At 35.0% G+C, this 15,964-nt stretch overlaps 6 protein-coding genes across 6 annotated transcripts; 3 read left to right on the top strand and 3 right to left on the bottom strand.

The window, feature by feature from the left end:
• Positions 1-460: 460 nt before the first annotated feature.
• Positions 461-2,408, top strand: I206_105521 (uncharacterized protein; the record flags this gene model as incomplete). The annotated part of the gene is made up of 8 exons (XM_019155323.1): positions 461-530; positions 772-1,042; positions 1,199-1,336; positions 1,410-1,527; positions 1,591-1,841; positions 1,938-2,033; positions 2,108-2,289; positions 2,368-2,408. 8 exons carry the CDS (start codon positions 461-463, stop codon positions 2,406-2,408), a joined length of 1,167 nt encoding a protein of 388 aa, XP_019011477.1.
• A 567-nt stretch (positions 2,409-2,975) lies between these two features.
• On the top strand, positions 2,976-5,856 carry I206_105522 (uncharacterized protein; the record flags this gene model as incomplete). The annotated part of the gene is made up of 5 exons (XM_019155322.1): positions 2,976-3,545; positions 3,613-4,366; positions 4,441-4,714; positions 4,799-4,965; positions 5,048-5,856. 5 exons carry the CDS (start codon positions 2,976-2,978, stop codon positions 5,854-5,856), a joined length of 2,574 nt encoding a protein of 857 aa, XP_019011476.1.
• A 327-nt stretch (positions 5,857-6,183) lies between these two features.
• On the bottom strand, positions 6,184-8,733 carry I206_105523 (uncharacterized protein; the record flags this gene model as incomplete). Its single annotated transcript, XM_019155321.1, has 8 exons — positions 6,184-6,243; positions 6,320-6,961; positions 7,027-7,125; positions 7,182-7,331; positions 7,401-7,730; positions 7,792-7,865; positions 7,916-7,933; positions 7,998-8,733. The coding sequence occupies 8 exons, from the start codon at positions 8,731-8,733 to the stop codon at positions 6,184-6,186; spliced, it is 2,109 nt and encodes a 702-aa protein (XP_019011475.1).
• Positions 8,734-9,270: 537 nt separating this feature from the next.
• On the top strand, positions 9,271-10,550 carry I206_105524 (uncharacterized protein; the record flags this gene model as incomplete). Its single annotated transcript, XM_019155320.1, has 6 exons — positions 9,271-9,411; positions 9,493-9,640; positions 9,703-9,954; positions 10,035-10,130; positions 10,203-10,292; positions 10,345-10,550. The coding sequence occupies 6 exons, from the start codon at positions 9,271-9,273 to the stop codon at positions 10,548-10,550; spliced, it is 933 nt and encodes a 310-aa protein (XP_019011474.1).
• A 598-nt stretch (positions 10,551-11,148) lies between these two features.
• Positions 11,149-12,958, bottom strand: I206_105525 (uncharacterized protein; the record flags this gene model as incomplete). Its single annotated transcript, XM_019155319.1, has 4 exons — positions 11,149-11,175; positions 11,254-12,069; positions 12,144-12,230; positions 12,314-12,958. The coding sequence occupies 4 exons, from the start codon at positions 12,956-12,958 to the stop codon at positions 11,149-11,151; spliced, it is 1,575 nt and encodes a 524-aa protein (XP_019011473.1).
• A 1,078-nt stretch (positions 12,959-14,036) lies between these two features.
• Positions 14,037-15,755, bottom strand: I206_105526 (serine/threonine-protein phosphatase PP2A catalytic subunit; the record flags this gene model as incomplete). The annotated part of the gene is made up of 7 exons (XM_019155318.1): positions 14,037-14,045; positions 14,129-14,192; positions 14,251-14,422; positions 14,490-14,688; positions 14,838-15,137; positions 15,210-15,293; positions 15,663-15,755. 7 exons carry the CDS (start codon positions 15,753-15,755, stop codon positions 14,037-14,039), a joined length of 921 nt encoding a protein of 306 aa, XP_019011472.1.
• Positions 15,756-15,964: the final 209 nt, after the last annotated feature.

The following is a 15,964-nucleotide window of genomic DNA, read 5'->3' on the forward strand; positions in this document are numbered from 1 at the left end:
ATTTATAGTCATAAAGCGTATGCAGCTCATAGATAGACATCAACACCTTAACACCTAGGTATCGAAGGAAACCACGCGACGATAAGTGAGGGGAATAAGATATAGTCAATCAACTAACGTAATCACTATTAAAACGCGTGGTCAAGCTAGGTGATCAGTGCGGGGAAAAGAGGAGGTTGATGCGTTTCAACTGAATAGAATTAAAAGTAATAATTGTATGTTATATTTATCATTCAACTCAACTCTTTCAAATCCATTCATAGCAAACCTGAGAAAACACAAGATATATCCAGTCATTACTCGTATACTTCCTATTTATCGAGACCGAAATCAAACTCACAGGCCAGGACTATCACCGCACAGCTTGATCTTAATTCCTGTCGTAGCCTTATACAGAATATCCCCTTCTTGTTCAGCTTGAATATCTCAACTCCTAAAACCCCCCCTTTGACCTAACAAGATGGCTTCAAGAGCTTCAAGAGGAAGAAAGCAGGCTAAGAAGGGTGTTCAATTGACGTTAATGGTCGTAGGTGAGTCATGGTCATGAATACTGGTCGACCTTCTTTTATTGTCAAAAACGCTGTTGGGGTATGAGAGAGGTGGGAAAGCAACGCACGGACCGGTTAGCTCAATAGACGGACTGAAGACTTGTAAAAACAGCTTCGTCCACTACCTTTGTCCTTATCGACTTCAGACGTTGGATTGAAATCGTGGTTCAAACATTGCCTCATCAACGGGATACCGGGACTGACCTAGCATGATTGTAAATAGGAGCTTCCGGTACAGGTCGAACAACTTTCGTCAACACTCTAGTAGAATCCGTTTTGCTCGAACATCGAACAGCCAACTTACTTGTCGACCCTTCCAACCCACATTCGGGACTTGATGCAAATTCAGTTCAACAAGCTGCTTCTCAAGCTAATGTCGAAGAACCAATTCGCATCAAGCCTGTTAATGTGGAATTAGAAGAAGACGGAGTAAGAATCGCTTTAACAGTTGTTGATACTCCTGGATTTGGTGATGGCATTGATAATGAGTACGCGTGAGTATTTTCCATGGCCCCCTTGCCCTAAAAGTTCCGTATTCCAACTTAGCATGGAGACTTCGTTGTCATATCGACATATATAACATTGTTTCATGAGATTATATACTAAAATTGCCATTAAGAGCCGTGCGCTGATGATTATTGATACTGTAGATTTCAAGAAATCGCTTCTTATCTTGAACGACAATACGATGATATCTTAGCTGAAGAATCAAGAATTAAACGTAATCCAAGATTTAGAGATAATAGAGTTCACGCTTTATTGTACTTCATCCCTCCAACAGGACATGCGTGAGTGCATCATAGCTGAAGCTTTACTCCCTATCTCGGAATTCAGCTGAAAATGGATCGCGCAAATGTATAGCTTGCGAGAAATGGATATCGAGCTTATGAGAAGACTTTCGCCTCGAGTCAACGTTATTCCAGTCATTGGTAAGGCTGATAGTTTGACGCCAACTGAGTTGAGGGCTTTTAAGAAAAGGGTAAGTCGAGTTTAGACTGTGTCCGCTTGTGCTCTTCGGTCGCTGATGGTTCCAACGGTTCAGGTTATGGAAGACATCGAATACTACAACATTCCTGTCTACAACTTCCCTTACGATGCCGAGGAGGATGACGAAGAGACTATTGCCGACAATTCATCGCTCCGAGCCTTATTGCCCTTTGCTATAGTTGGATCAGAGGAGGAGATCATGATTGATGGAGAACCCATTAGGGGAAGAAGATATCCCTGGGGTATCGTCGAAGTAGATAATCCTGATCACTCGGATTTTTCAAGGCTGAGAAGTGCTCTTCTGATGTAAGTCGTTCCCTCTTTTCTTGGAGTGAAGCAGTACGAAGGTCTCGCGGCCCGAAAGTTTGTTATAAAGGCCTGTGCTGATCTGATAAACCTCAGGTCGCATCTAACGGACCTCAAAGAGATTACGCATGACTTCTTATACGAAAATTACAGAACCGAAAAACTGTCAAGATCGGTCGGCGGCAATGACCCGTGGGTGTTTCTCTTGTCGCAACGACATTGGTAGATCAAATGGATGGCTGATCAATTGACTATCGCCTTCATAGTGATTCGTCCATCTTACCTGAGGATATGGCCAATCAATCTGTTAGACTCAAGGAAGAACAACTTCGACGAGAAGAGGAGAAGCTTCGAGAGGTTGAGTTGAAAGTGCAAAGGGAGATACAATTGAAACGACAAGAACTATTAGCAAAGGAGGATAGCTTGAAAGTACTTGAAGCTAGATTAGGTGAGTTATGTATCCATATTTACAAATCCCGCTGTCGCAGGATCGCGAAGATATAGCTGATCTGGGACAAATCCATAGCTGCCCAAGGTAATGGTCATTCTCGAGATGGCACACTTTAGAGGAAGTTTGTTTCCTCGTTTCTTCGTTTTAGCAGGAGATGAAACCCGAATGTCTATATGCCTTCTTACGTCCCTCATGCCTTAATTTCTTTTGCATCTTGACGAATGTACACCTCTGTTCTTAATATAAACCTAAAATTTATCCATATTTTCTAGAATACCTCAGATGATATTTTACTATATATACCAGATTGTAGCATCGTTACTGTGTGCATACTATGCAATGCTTGAATGGATCAATACACTGGCGGGCGCGGTGCCGGTCTCATAGAAATGTCTAAGGAGCATGTATGAGTATGTATATTCCGGATAGCAATACGACTATTTATCATTTATCATACCACAGACGCGTTTCGAATTAAATTACGCGTAGAATTAGCCATATTCCGATTAACCGTAATTTGGACAATTCAGCTTTATTTCATTTCAACTCTGTATATTCTTCACTGTCATCAATCATTATTCTGCACATTAGTCTTTCACTTATATCATTTCAATTTGAGCCTAAAGTCGTCTGTAGACTACTCATCTATCAGTATTACGAACAACCAACGGTCAAAATCAAAAATGACTATTATACCATCTACACCAAGACGTTCAACAAGAGGTAATATATTTACACCTTCACCTACATCTAATAATTCAAAATTATTAAAATCAACAAAATTAAATACAATTTATAAATGGAATTCAGCACCATTAAATTCATTAAATAAAGAAGAAGAAGAAGAAGAAGGAAAAATTAAATATAATTCATTTAGTAAAATTATCAAAAAAAATAATAGAAATGATTTAACGACAATAACACCTTCAAATTTGATAAATAGAAAAATTAAAATTGAAAAAGAAGATGAAGAAAGTAGATTTACAATTGGTGATGGTGTTTTAATTAATTTAGAAGGTGGTAATCAAGGTGTTGCAATTTTAATTGGATTATATGAAGATTTTAATTATTATAAAAAAAATAATCATGATAATGATGATCAAGAGAAAGAAGAAGAAGAAGAAGAAGAAAATGATGATAATGATAATGATGATGATTTTGAAGAAAAAAAATCAAAAATGATGGCTGAAATTCATTGGGCATTTCGTAAATCTGATTTACCAAGTATTATGAAAAATGTTAATATTGAAGAGGTGAGTTTAAAATTAAAAAAATTTAATAATTTAAGACTTATAAGAAATCTTTTGATAAAATGTATAGAACGAAGTTTTACTTGCAGCTTCATTAAATTCAAAACCAGTTACATCTATAATACCAATTGAATATTTAATTAAAACAATACCAATTTATAGTAAACAATTTTATAGAGATCAATTTCCAGAAACAAAATCAAAAGTTAAAGGATGGTCATATATTAGACAAGGAATTTATTGGTGTTATCGTGCATATGATAAATTTGCAAAAGGTGGAAGAGATTGGAAAATTGATATTGATTTTTGGAGAGAAAATGGAAAAAAAACTTCAAATTGGAATGTACCATTTCAATCTATTAATCAATTTCATAATGATTCCGATGATGATGATGATCAAGAAGAAAGTGAAGATGATCATGGTAGTTTGATTCAAGAAGAACAAGAAGAAGAAGAAGAAGAATCTGATCAAAACGAATCATCAGCATCGGAAGAAGAAGAAGAATTTAAAACTGAAAATAGAAAAAGAAAAAGAGTTAAAAATGGTAGACAACCACGTAAAAAATCTAATAAAAAATTAAAAAGAACAATTTTAAATTTACCAAGAAAAAAAAAAAAACCACATCCTAAATCTTCTACTAAAAATAATTTACCTTGTTCTGAAATTTTACTTGAAAATTTACCAATTGATCCTTATGAAAGAGCTTTAAGATTATTACATGTTGGAAGTACTCCTGAAAGTTTACCTTGTAGAGAAGAAGAATTTATAGATGTTTTAAGTAAAGTTGAAGAAGGAGTAGAAAGTGGTGGTGGAGGATGTTTATGTTAGTGAATTTCAAATAGTATTATTTTACGAAAACTGACAAATGATAATTCCTTTCTATATTGTTTTTAATAGATATAGCAGGAGTACCAGGAACAGGTAAAACAGCAACAGTACATGCAGTAGTAAAAGAACTTAAAAGAAAAGCAGAAGATGGAGAATTATCAACATTTTCTTATGTTGAAATTAATGGATTAAAAATACCTTCACCCCAACATGCATATAGTGTTTTATGGGAAGCTATTAGTGGATCAAAAGGAGCTTCAAGTAAAACTGCTTTAAAAGGATTAGAAAATCATTTCAGTCGAAAAGGTGGTGGAGGAGTAAGAGGTCCAAGAGGACATACTTTGTAAGGTTTTTTCTTCTTTTTCCCTTTCCAATGGAAATAAAATCGGATCTTTTAATTGATTTTTGAATATTTGAATTAATTTAGCGTTGTTCTTATGGATGAACTTGATCAACTTTTAACTGCAAAACAAGATGTAGTTTATAATTTCTTTAATTGGCCAACAATGAGAGATTCTCAATTATTCGTCATTGCTGTTGCTAATCGAATGGATTTACCACAACATTTAGCTGCTAAAATTAAATCTAGAATAGGTAGGTCTGTTTTAATCTTTTCCCAAAAGACTTTTCATAAAATTCAATTTAACTGATATGATTTTTTTTTCTGGCTTTTTAGGATTACAAACTATACTTTTTCAACCTTATGATAGAGCTTCTTTAATTTCAATTGTACAATCTAGACTTATTCCTCATCCTTTATCACCTTCTGGTGATCCAAAAGTATTATTACCTGATGCTATTGCATTAGCAGCAACAAAAATGGCAGGTACAAATGGAGATGCAAGAAGAGTTTTAGATGCATGTAGAAGAGCAGTTGAAGTTACAATTGAAACTTCAAAAAAAAATCCAAATAAGATTTTTGATGAAATGGTAAATGAAAATCAACAACATCAACATCCACATCCACATCCTGTAACAGCAAAAGAAATGATGTTAATTTTAAATTCAATGTCAAATTCAACAATTTCAAAATTTATAAATGAATGTTCAATTAATCAAAAAATGTTATTAACATGTTTAATTAGATGTATAAGAAGAGAAGGTATAAATGAAATTTTTTGGAAAAATTTAAAAAATGATTTTGATAATTTATTAAAATCATTTAATTTTTTTGGAGAAAAAGGACAAGAAAATGATTTTATTCGTATTATCGATGTAAATGAAAATGAAGAAGAAGAAAATAATTATAATTATAATAATAATACTAATTTATTATTAAGTAATTCTGAATTATTAATTATTTTAAATAGTTTAATTTCAAGTCATGCTTTAATAATTAATAATAATAATAATAATAATCAACAAGAACAACAATTTAAAATTTTTGATGAAAAAAAAATTATTTTAGGTTTAGAAATTGGTGAATGTGGTAGAGTTTTAATTAATCAAGGTGAAAATTGGAGAAGAGCTTTAGCAGGTGTATAAATAAATAGGTTAAAAAGTTTTGTAAAAGTTTTAGAAATGTAATATAAATATTTTCGTTATTCAATTGTTTTAATTTTGTAATTTAGATGATTAGAATGTAGATATTAGATTTGTAACGAGCTAAATGTTATATTATAAATTTACACTTTATGTTTATACACGCATGAGATTCATAAGAGGTCTAAACATAATATTTACAAAATATCCTACATAAAGAAAAAAAGAAGGTAATGTAAAGAAAGGTGAAAATGGATTTCGACAGATGAGAGATTGGTAAACTATTTGATAAGAAATGAGTAAAGTGAAAACATGATAGACAAATCACGCTTAGAAAATAGTTTGTAAAGCTTCGCCTTCAGGTTTAACACCTCTTGGAGCAGGTGCGATCTAAAACGATAAATCAATTAAATCAATAAATGAACCTTTTACCGATTGGAGAATAATGAAAAAGGGCAATACTCACATTAGCATTTCTACCAAAAGTAAATCCAACCCAATTATTTCTGTTTCCAATACCTTTTTCTTCAACAGCTTCAACATCACGTTGTTTTTTGAATACTTCAGCATATTTTGCCATATCTTCAGGTGAATTAAAAGAATCGAAATATCCTACATCTGTTTCACCATCTAAAACAGGAACAAAAGGTGCATCAATATTTCTAAGATTTTTAAAAGGTAAATTTGAAAAAAATGGTAAAGTTTGAATTTCATCTAAAGTAGTTATTCTTTCTTTTGGATTAGCAATTAATCTTGTTACTGCATCCCATGCAATATCTGTTAAATTGAAAATTAAATCTTCAGGTCTATCATATACTGGTCTTCTTAAAACTCTTGTCCAATTTTTCAAATTTGCCCAAGTTTCTTCAGGTGTACTTCCTGAAAAAGGTGGGAAACCACATAAAAATTCGAATAATATACAACCTAATGACCAATAATCTGCTGAATAAGTATAAGTCTTTCCACGAAGCACTTCAGGCGGCATGTAATCTGGAGATCCGACCACAGAATCTGCGTAACGCGGTTCGGCCATTCGGATAGATCGATAGATTGTTCTTCTTTCTAATGTGGATCTGAAGACTAATTCTTCGTCTTTGACTTGATCGAGCTGGAAACACATGATCAGTTGAGCATAATGTTGCACCTAGAGTCGATGAACGCTAGTCGGCCCACCTTTTGCTTCATCTGATCGATCTTCGCAGGATTCAATGATCCGGTAGCGAGACCAAAATCGGTCAACTTGACATGACCCGTACCGTCGACCAAGAAATTCTGGACAAGCATCGAAAATGAGCTGATTGCAGTCAAACAATGTACCCAAAGCTCACCTCAGGTTTGAGATCTCTATGGATATAACCCAACTTATGCAACTCGTTGACACCCATGAACATCTCCGCCGCATAGAATCTCGCATGTTCTTCTTTGAGCACACCGGAATTGTTGAGCAGAGTTCTGAAATCTCCTCCAGGAACGTATTCCTGATATCCAGAGGCATATATCAGCTTTCTGTCCGCTCGTTGCCAGCTGAATGAAAGGCGTGGACATACCATAGCAAGATAAACATGTTCAGTATCTTGGAAAGCGTAAAGCAGTCTAACCAACCAAGGGGTTTTGACCGCAGTTAAAATATCCCTTTCGACAAGAACATGTTTAACCTCGTCCATCTTAGCCAATGTACCTTTTCTCATCTTCTTCAATGCGCAAACTTCGTTCGTATCCGCTTTTCTGGCTAAATAAACTGAACCATATCCACCTTGTCCTACTTGTGCGATTATTCGGAATTGCTCTACACGAAGCTTGGTCCTTCTTTTCCGGAGTAAGACTCTTTCTCTACCATTATATGAAGACAGCTCTTTCTGATATTCTGGTCCAGAGACCTACGTGGACGAACAAATCAGCGGCTCATCCTCGTAAGCGGCTCTGCAATAGTGCGCGTACCTTCCTCTGCTCAGTATCAGCTTTGAATCCCTCGAGACGCTTTTTCCTGTTTGCGATATATCCGAGAAGGTCAACTAGAGTTTAAGGTCAGCTGTTGTTTTACCAAACGAAAAAAATAGCTTACAATAGTAATCCAAGAAATCTATCGTGTTACAGAAGACTGGTCAGCGGTATGCGACGATACGTCTCGATCAGACTCAACTTACAGATCTGAGCGACAGTAGCTTTTCTCTTCATCTCAGCGCTTTCAACTAATTCCCTCTCCCAAAGTTGTAATCCTCTTTCCTTTGGATGTTGAGTCTCATATCGTTGAGTTTTCATGTGAACATCTTCATTATAAGCATTAAGCCCTGCACGTTGTATCGCATATGGATTGGCTGGAACTTGTTGAGTATGAAGATTAGCTCTTTGAGCTTGTTGAACTTGAGGTTGAGCAAGTTGTTTAAGCATTGCAGGATTGATAGTGTTTTTCATAGTTTGCATATGAATATCATCTGATTCATGTGCATATCTTGCTTCAGCACGGTTCGCAGATTCATTTGCGGTTGCATTGTGGCCCTGAGCTGTAGTGTGAGGGTGATATGAATGACCAGGTTGAGGAGCTGCTGTTGCCGCAATTGATTTGTTAACTTTAACAGGTGTAGTAGGTGCACCTTGTTGAGATTGAGAAAATAAGAAACTTAGATAATTTGATCGTTCTTTTCCTTCTCCACCTGTTGGAGCCGGGATATTCTCTTTTGAACCGCTATTTGAGTGATGAACATATCCTGATCGACTGCTTTGATTGGTAGATACAGGTATCTTAGATGGAGATTGTGGTGCAGAAGTAGATTGAGATTTAATGTGACTTGATCTGGAAGAGGATTTCGATGAGTCGGTAGTCGATGTCGGAGCAGGTGAAGGGGCTTGTTGATTTGTTGACTTCAAGACGCGTGAAAACATCTTGAAGGTTGGCTTGGTATAAGAATGGGCACTCAGATGAGTTCAGCAGTATGCCGATTAAGTATGATAGTACCTGTAGGATACTTCGGAATGCAAGAACAACCCGTGAATGATAGATTTACAAGATAATTCTGCTTTCTTTGTTGTTATTGTTGTTGTTTTGCGTTGAGATGAGTGGAATAGAGTTTTAGTAGATGGATTATTCAACGTAACGCGACTGACTTTGTTTACAATACGCGTAATTACAAAATACTATGTCATTCTATTTGATCCCGTCATTCAACGTTCTAGACTTGGATTTTAGGATAAACTAATCATAAATTCATGAAATAAATAATAAACATATAATAATAAGTATGTGACCGCGTCAAGAACCAAACACGCGAAACGTAAACAGTAAATGGTAAATAAAGAAATATCAAAAACAGATAGAACATTACTTCATCTTCAATTCATACCTCATCTTCATAGTTACAGGAGCATCGCCCGCTTGCAGATCGTCTTCCCTTGATTCAATCTACCGTCCGAGCTCGCAAGATGCCACCACCACCAGCCTACTTACCTCGACCGATATCGCTACAAGCAATACTGGATGAAAGTTCTTCAAATAGTACATCACCTTCGATAGATTTGCAATGGGAGCCTTTCCAGAAGCATGTGGAGTCGTTCTTGAATGCTGTGAGTACTATCATCTGTCAACTTATAGGTATGACCTGTCCCTCGCAAAGCGCTACGGCTGATCACATGGTCAATGTGCAGATTGACGCTTATACAATAGCAGCGAAAACCGAGATAGCAGCACGAGCGACCGACCATGTTAATACAATGAGAGATCTTAAAGCTGAGAAAGAGGAGACAGAAAGAAGGATACATCTTGAACGAGAGCGGGAAGGAGAAATGCTAGCCAGTAAGCAATCATGTAATGGAGTCTTCTTGACATTGAGCTGACGTGATGTAATCGGATTGTAGCACTAGAAACCGAACGACATACTTTGACGGATTTAACTTCATCTTTGAACCATCTACAATCTTCCCTTCAAAAAGTAAAAGATCAATCTTCTTCACTTGAAAATGAGATAAATCACCTACGAAAGTCAAATACGAGTGAGAAGACTGAGAAAGATCGTCAACAATCAAGGTTGAATGAAATGCGTAAAAGGGATGAAGATGAATTAATCGAGTTGGAAGAAAGTATAGGTCTAAGAGTTGAAGCTGTCAAACGTATGTCTAACCTTCACACCATACGGTGGTTAAGCAAATGGCGAGCATGGTGATAGCTGATTTTGTTATTTGTTGTATAGGTGATTTGTTGATGATACGCTTCACGTTGTTGGACCCAACTGATCCACAAAGAGAATTCTCATTCTTGATTGATATTTCGAAACAGGATTATTCTGGTATGTTACAAGTATCTATACACGGATCATTTGAGGAACAAGTCTCACAGAAAGCTAACTTGAATGGTATAGTACCGAATTGCGATCCACCTTTAGCTAATTTACCAGATCTCCTTCAACAGCTAAATCATGATCGCGAATTTTTCGCATTCATAAAACGAGGTAAGCTGATCTGAAAACACGCACTGAGAGCAGAGCTGATCTCAAAATACAGTACGCAAATCTTTCCGAGCATTAATACCGATTCCTGCACCTTCTACAAAATTCGATGAATTATCAGGACCAGGTTTAGGTCTACGAACACCCGCTCCGCCGACTTTACTAGGTTCAAGAATACTCAGTAGTAGTACAAGGGAGAATGTGGTCGTGGATAGTCATGCGATTGAAAGTCTAAGCCTGACGAATAGAATTGTGAAATAAACCGACAAACGAGTCGAAGGGCGGTTGGACGAATTGGTCAAGGTGTTGTGGAGTTGAGGTTCGGCGAAGCTACGTACCGCTCATGGGCAGAATCAAAACGGATAGAGAACGGAATGCGATGGGATGGAGGCGGGTTAATAGATGAGCACGGTCTACGACTTGTGTATCTTTATGATCATCTTATCTATGGTAGTATATTTTGGATATCTGGGTTTGGTGGTCTTAGTAAATATAATGTATATAGACAAGTTGTATATCATGCATCTTTCATCAGGCAAATTTGATAAGTGTATTGGCAAGTGTCTCAGTAAAAGAAAGAAAAGAGTATCGTATATGCATACAAAAGGATTTACAGAATTTACAACTCGTATATACCAGTATTGGCGTTTTGTTTTCGATATCTTTTGATGTCTAACTAAAATGATATGATATTGTTACAGGTATAATCATATATAACCCATTTTCATTAGATACCAAGCTCTTCATATAAATGCCAAACTCGTGAATGATGGAGATAAAAAGGATTAGTGAGCTGCTTTTTTGTCATTTGATAAATACTCATAAATTCTTCTTGACAGGATAATCAATACACTACTAGTCAGGAATTTCGTAATTTATCAATTGTCTAAAAACTTATCAATCAATAAAATTTCAACCAATATGAATTTGTTGAAACATTGAAATGAAGAACGAACGAACTTACAGGAATATTAATTCTTGAACCAGATAAGACTTTACCATAATAATTTGAATCATTTTCTTCAGATTTTACTGTTGAAATATTTGAATTTTCTTCAATCTCCATTATTGAATTATCTGAAATACCTTTTGTAGCTTTATTTGAATAATTAATAGAGTTATCTTTTTCAGTCTCTTCAGATGTCGATTTTGATATATTTAAAGGTATTTCATCCATTTCATCATCATCGTCATCATCTTCTTCTTCTTCTTCGTCTTGTTTCTTCGAATAATTCACTCGAGAAGGTATAATATCAATTTCAGATACATCAGAACCTATATATTTACCTTTATTTCTAGATATTGATGATTGATTTCTATTTTTAATCCTTTTTCCCTTTTGCATTGTTCTTCCTCTTTCTCTTTCTTCTTCTTCTTTTCCTTCGTGAGAATCTTGAGTTTCACTAAAATCATCAAAATTATGGTTTGCTTCAAACTCTTGTGAAATTTTTCTTTCTACTCCTTCTTCTTCATCATTTGCATTTTCAATTTCATTTTCATTTGTTAGTTCCGATTGACATAATTGTTGTTGTTGTGGTTGTTGTTGTTGTTGATGTTGCTGATTTGACCAACCACCTAACATATAAGCTTCAAAAGCTTCTTTAACTCTTTCACAATATGCATTTAATCTTTCTGAACCAATTCTTTCACATGCTACTCTTCTAACTCTTGATGCATGTCTTTGAATTCTATCTGATTGTCCAGGAATTGAATTTGATGTTGTTGGATGTGAAAGTGCATGAATTTCTGAAATTACTAATAATTCAAGAAAGTGGCGATCCTAAAAAATTATATTTTCATCATTACTTTTTTTACTTCAAATTCCTGTACAAATGTATAACTTATATTACTTACCAATCTAGGATACCATCCTCTACCTTGTCTTAAAGGACCTTCTGTCTTTTCCCATTTAGCCCACATTTCAGCATCAGGAAGTACTTCCTAAAAAAATAACGATTTATTAGTGAGTTATTGAAAAGTCAACATTTTGAAAAAAAACAAAAACAAAAAGCCGCTTTACTCACAGCCATAACAGCTTGTTGTCTTATTTCTTCTTCATAATTAGTATCATACATATTTAAAAGATTTTCAGGTAATTTAGGTAAATTTATTGATTTATCTTCTTTTGAAGAAATAAAATTCAATTTATCTTCAATTTTATAAGTTTGAATTTGTTTTGAATATCCAAATAAACAAATAGCTAATTCGTCGTTTAAACTTTGAGTTTGAGTTTGATTTTGATTTTGATTTTCAGTATGATTAATTGTTGAAGAAGAAGTTGAAGGAATTTTTTTACTAAGGGTAGATGATAAATCTTGTTTCCTAATTTTATTTTCGTTAAAATCAATAGTAGGAGAAATAATTTCTTTTGATTTTCTTTTTTCTTTATTTTCAGTACCTTTTTCGTTTTCGTTTTCTTTTGAATTTAATTTAATAATTTGATTTTCAAAATTTAAACTTTTAGTAGTAGAAGGAATTTTTGATTTTGATTTTGAATTTGATTTTGATTTAATTAATTTTTTAGTTTTCTCTAAAAAATTTGATTTTAATGTTGAACTCTGAATTGAATTTGAGTTTGGAATTGGTGTTATTGGAATTTCAATTAATTCTTTTAAAGAAATTTTTGAATTTCGTCTTGTGGAAAATAAATTAATTTGAGAATTTTTCATATAGTCTATTTTTATCTAAAAAAATAAAAAAGCGAAAAACAACAATTTAGATCAACCACTTTGTCTTTTTTTTTATTTTAAGAAACAAAAAAAATAATAATTTGGAAATATAAGTTGAGAATTGTGATTATCTATTCATTAAGATATGAGAAAAGAGAATAGAGTAGTAATAATGTCAAAAATGATTTTTTTTTTTTTATGAGTTTAACAACATGTATATAATTCAATTAAAAACTTGTCAATCATTCAATCAAATATAATAAATCGAGCGATCCAGCGTCGAATCAATTTTTCGTGAAAAGTATAAATCGAAATACGATATAACAGAAATAAATCAAAAATGAAACTTACTTAAATCATTAAGATTTCATTTATATCTTCAATAGTTTATCAAAAAAATCTGAATGTATACTTGATTATCATTGATTACTGATAACTGATCAAGGAGTAAATAAACAATAGTAAGTTAAAAACTTGAAGATCAAATCAAAAGTATGAAGTAGAACCTGAAGGAGTCGATAAATGAAAGGATAGAAAATCATTTTATATTTTACTTGATCTGTTCAAATTTATTCTCTATAATCATTCACGATATAAAGGACTTCCCAAAGGGTCAATACCCCAAAGGAAACCTTGAAAGGATTTTGAATTCACGTCTTTTGATTCGAATCATCATATTATTATTGTAAGTACACGAGTTAGCCGTCATGTTCGTTGTATCAACAGGTCAATCTCTGATTTTCGAACACATGCGAAACGAACAGATGGTGACATCTCGCAAATTCAGTATAAAGGCATGAATCCTTCGAAAATGGTGTTAGAGGAAGCAAAACCAGAATGAGAACAATGTAATATCATATCGATTTGATCTGCAATACTGTGAGATTGCAAAGATGTAAATTGTAAATTGTATCTGCTCCACTATGGAAATCGTAACCAGGGTATATATTTGACTTTTTCTGCTTCTTCTACTACATCTTATATCACAATTCTAACAAAATTAAGTTCACCAAATGACGGAGTCGAGGCCTCTATGTAGCTTTATGATACAAACTTTTAATTTCTCAAATCTTATTGTTTAGAGGAACTATAAAATCCCAGCATATCATTAGCCTCGAGTCCCTGTTATGTAATTGCATACCCATCTTGGCAGTCAACAACGGCACTTACATAATCTGGTGGTCGTCTTGATACAAGTGGTTCACCTGCTCTAGGTGCTGGATCAAATTGCAAGCTGTTCGAAGTGAATTCTATCAGCCCAGCACAGTCCAAAATCACTCAGGTTGACTCACAAGGTATACTTCAGAGCATCATCGACTTCCAATATAGCAGCTTGATTACCACATCTATAACAGTAATTTGGTGCCGAGAAGATAGTGACTACATTTCGTTCTTGAGACCACGAGAAACCTTCCATTACCAATTGATGCGCTCTGGCTACTAATGTCAAGCCATTGTTGTGGTCTGAGAATGGTTTTTACGATCAGCGTCATTACAAATCGCCTCGAGTACAACCCTTGACTGTACTCACTGAAGGCTTCAGAAATGTCTTGACCGAATGTGTATCCTGCTCCTCTAGGACTTATACCCCAACCGCATCTATCATCAGGATCTGACCAAAGTAGATCACACATAGGGCCTTCATGAGGTACTTCTTGAATTCGATCAATAGATCGTATATGGTCCAAAGTATCGATCGATGGAGAAAGACCACCATGCAAGCAGAAGATCTACGGCATCGAATAAATCAGTACAATACGCTCAATCCGTTTTGTTGATAGCCACGTCATGATGTATGCCCGATACTTCTATGAAGTTAAAACATTTCTCTCCATGACGTGATCTACACCATCTGTGAATGCGAGAAAGAGCGACTCACCTGATTATCGATCAAAGCAGTCAAAGGCAAATAATCGAACAAATCCGTGAAAAATTTCCACACATTTGCATTTCCATATTTCCTCAAACATTCATCATAAAATCCATAAACTTGAGTAATTTGTCTTGATTCGTGATTTCCTCTTAATATCGTTACTCTATCTCTATATCTTAATTTCAAAGCGACCAAAAGAGTGACAGTTTCCACTGAATAATATCCTCTATCAACGTAATCTCCCATGAAGAGATAATTGGTGTCGGGAGAATTTCCTCCTATTCTGAATAATTCGGATAAATCATGCTAGATACCCAATTCTCATGTCAGTCTCCTGGAGACTTCGGAGAAGGAATACCTTTGAGAAAGGAGACGTACGAATTGCCCGTGAATATCTCCGCACACTGTTACTGGACATCTTACTGGTTGAACATTTGATTCTTCCATCAATACTTCTCTGGCCTGTGGAAACAGACAAGATTCGTTGGTCAGCTTAGCGGTCAATTGGAATGATCTAATACAGAGTCACGATGTCATGCAAGACGAGTGATGACATGACCAAGCAAAGGATGGGATAAGAAGCTGTGAGGCGGTATAAGAGGATAAAGGATCTTTGAATTCCAGCATGACGGCTTGAAAAGCAGCCATATGCGCTTGATGAGAAATGGAGACGGAAGATAAGTGGAGCAGTGGAATGGCTGGGACATAATTGATACCAGTTATATAGTAAACTACGTCAAACATTGCGACCCATTCTTCCCGCCTGCACTATTAATCCCAAAAAAAGTATTCTCCATCTGAACTTCACGAAATCTGAAGGTATAGACTCACCTTATCACATAACTTCTTCACCTCAGGCTCACTCAATGGTTTACATTGCATAAGCTGAGCAATCCATGAATCTACATCATCATTGGAAGACATTTCGGGTTCGTCTGTCCTATGTCTAATTCCTTTTGAGCAGTTTGGGATTGAAAATCAGGCAAAGCTGTTTATATTGTCTTTACGAAGCAATTTCACAGACGAATTTGACTTTTCACGGTGTAAACTTCTGATCCTCAGCGAGTGATTGTTGTTGATGTAGTATTTCTAATATAGCTTAAACTCAAGGTTGCGGGTCGGAGGCTTTATAA

Source organism: Kwoniella pini, chromosome 7 (assembly GCF_000512605.2).
Source record: "Kwoniella pini CBS 10737 chromosome 7, complete sequence".
NCBI classification, from domain to species: domain Eukaryota; kingdom Fungi; phylum Basidiomycota; class Tremellomycetes; order Tremellales; family Cryptococcaceae; genus Kwoniella; species Kwoniella pini.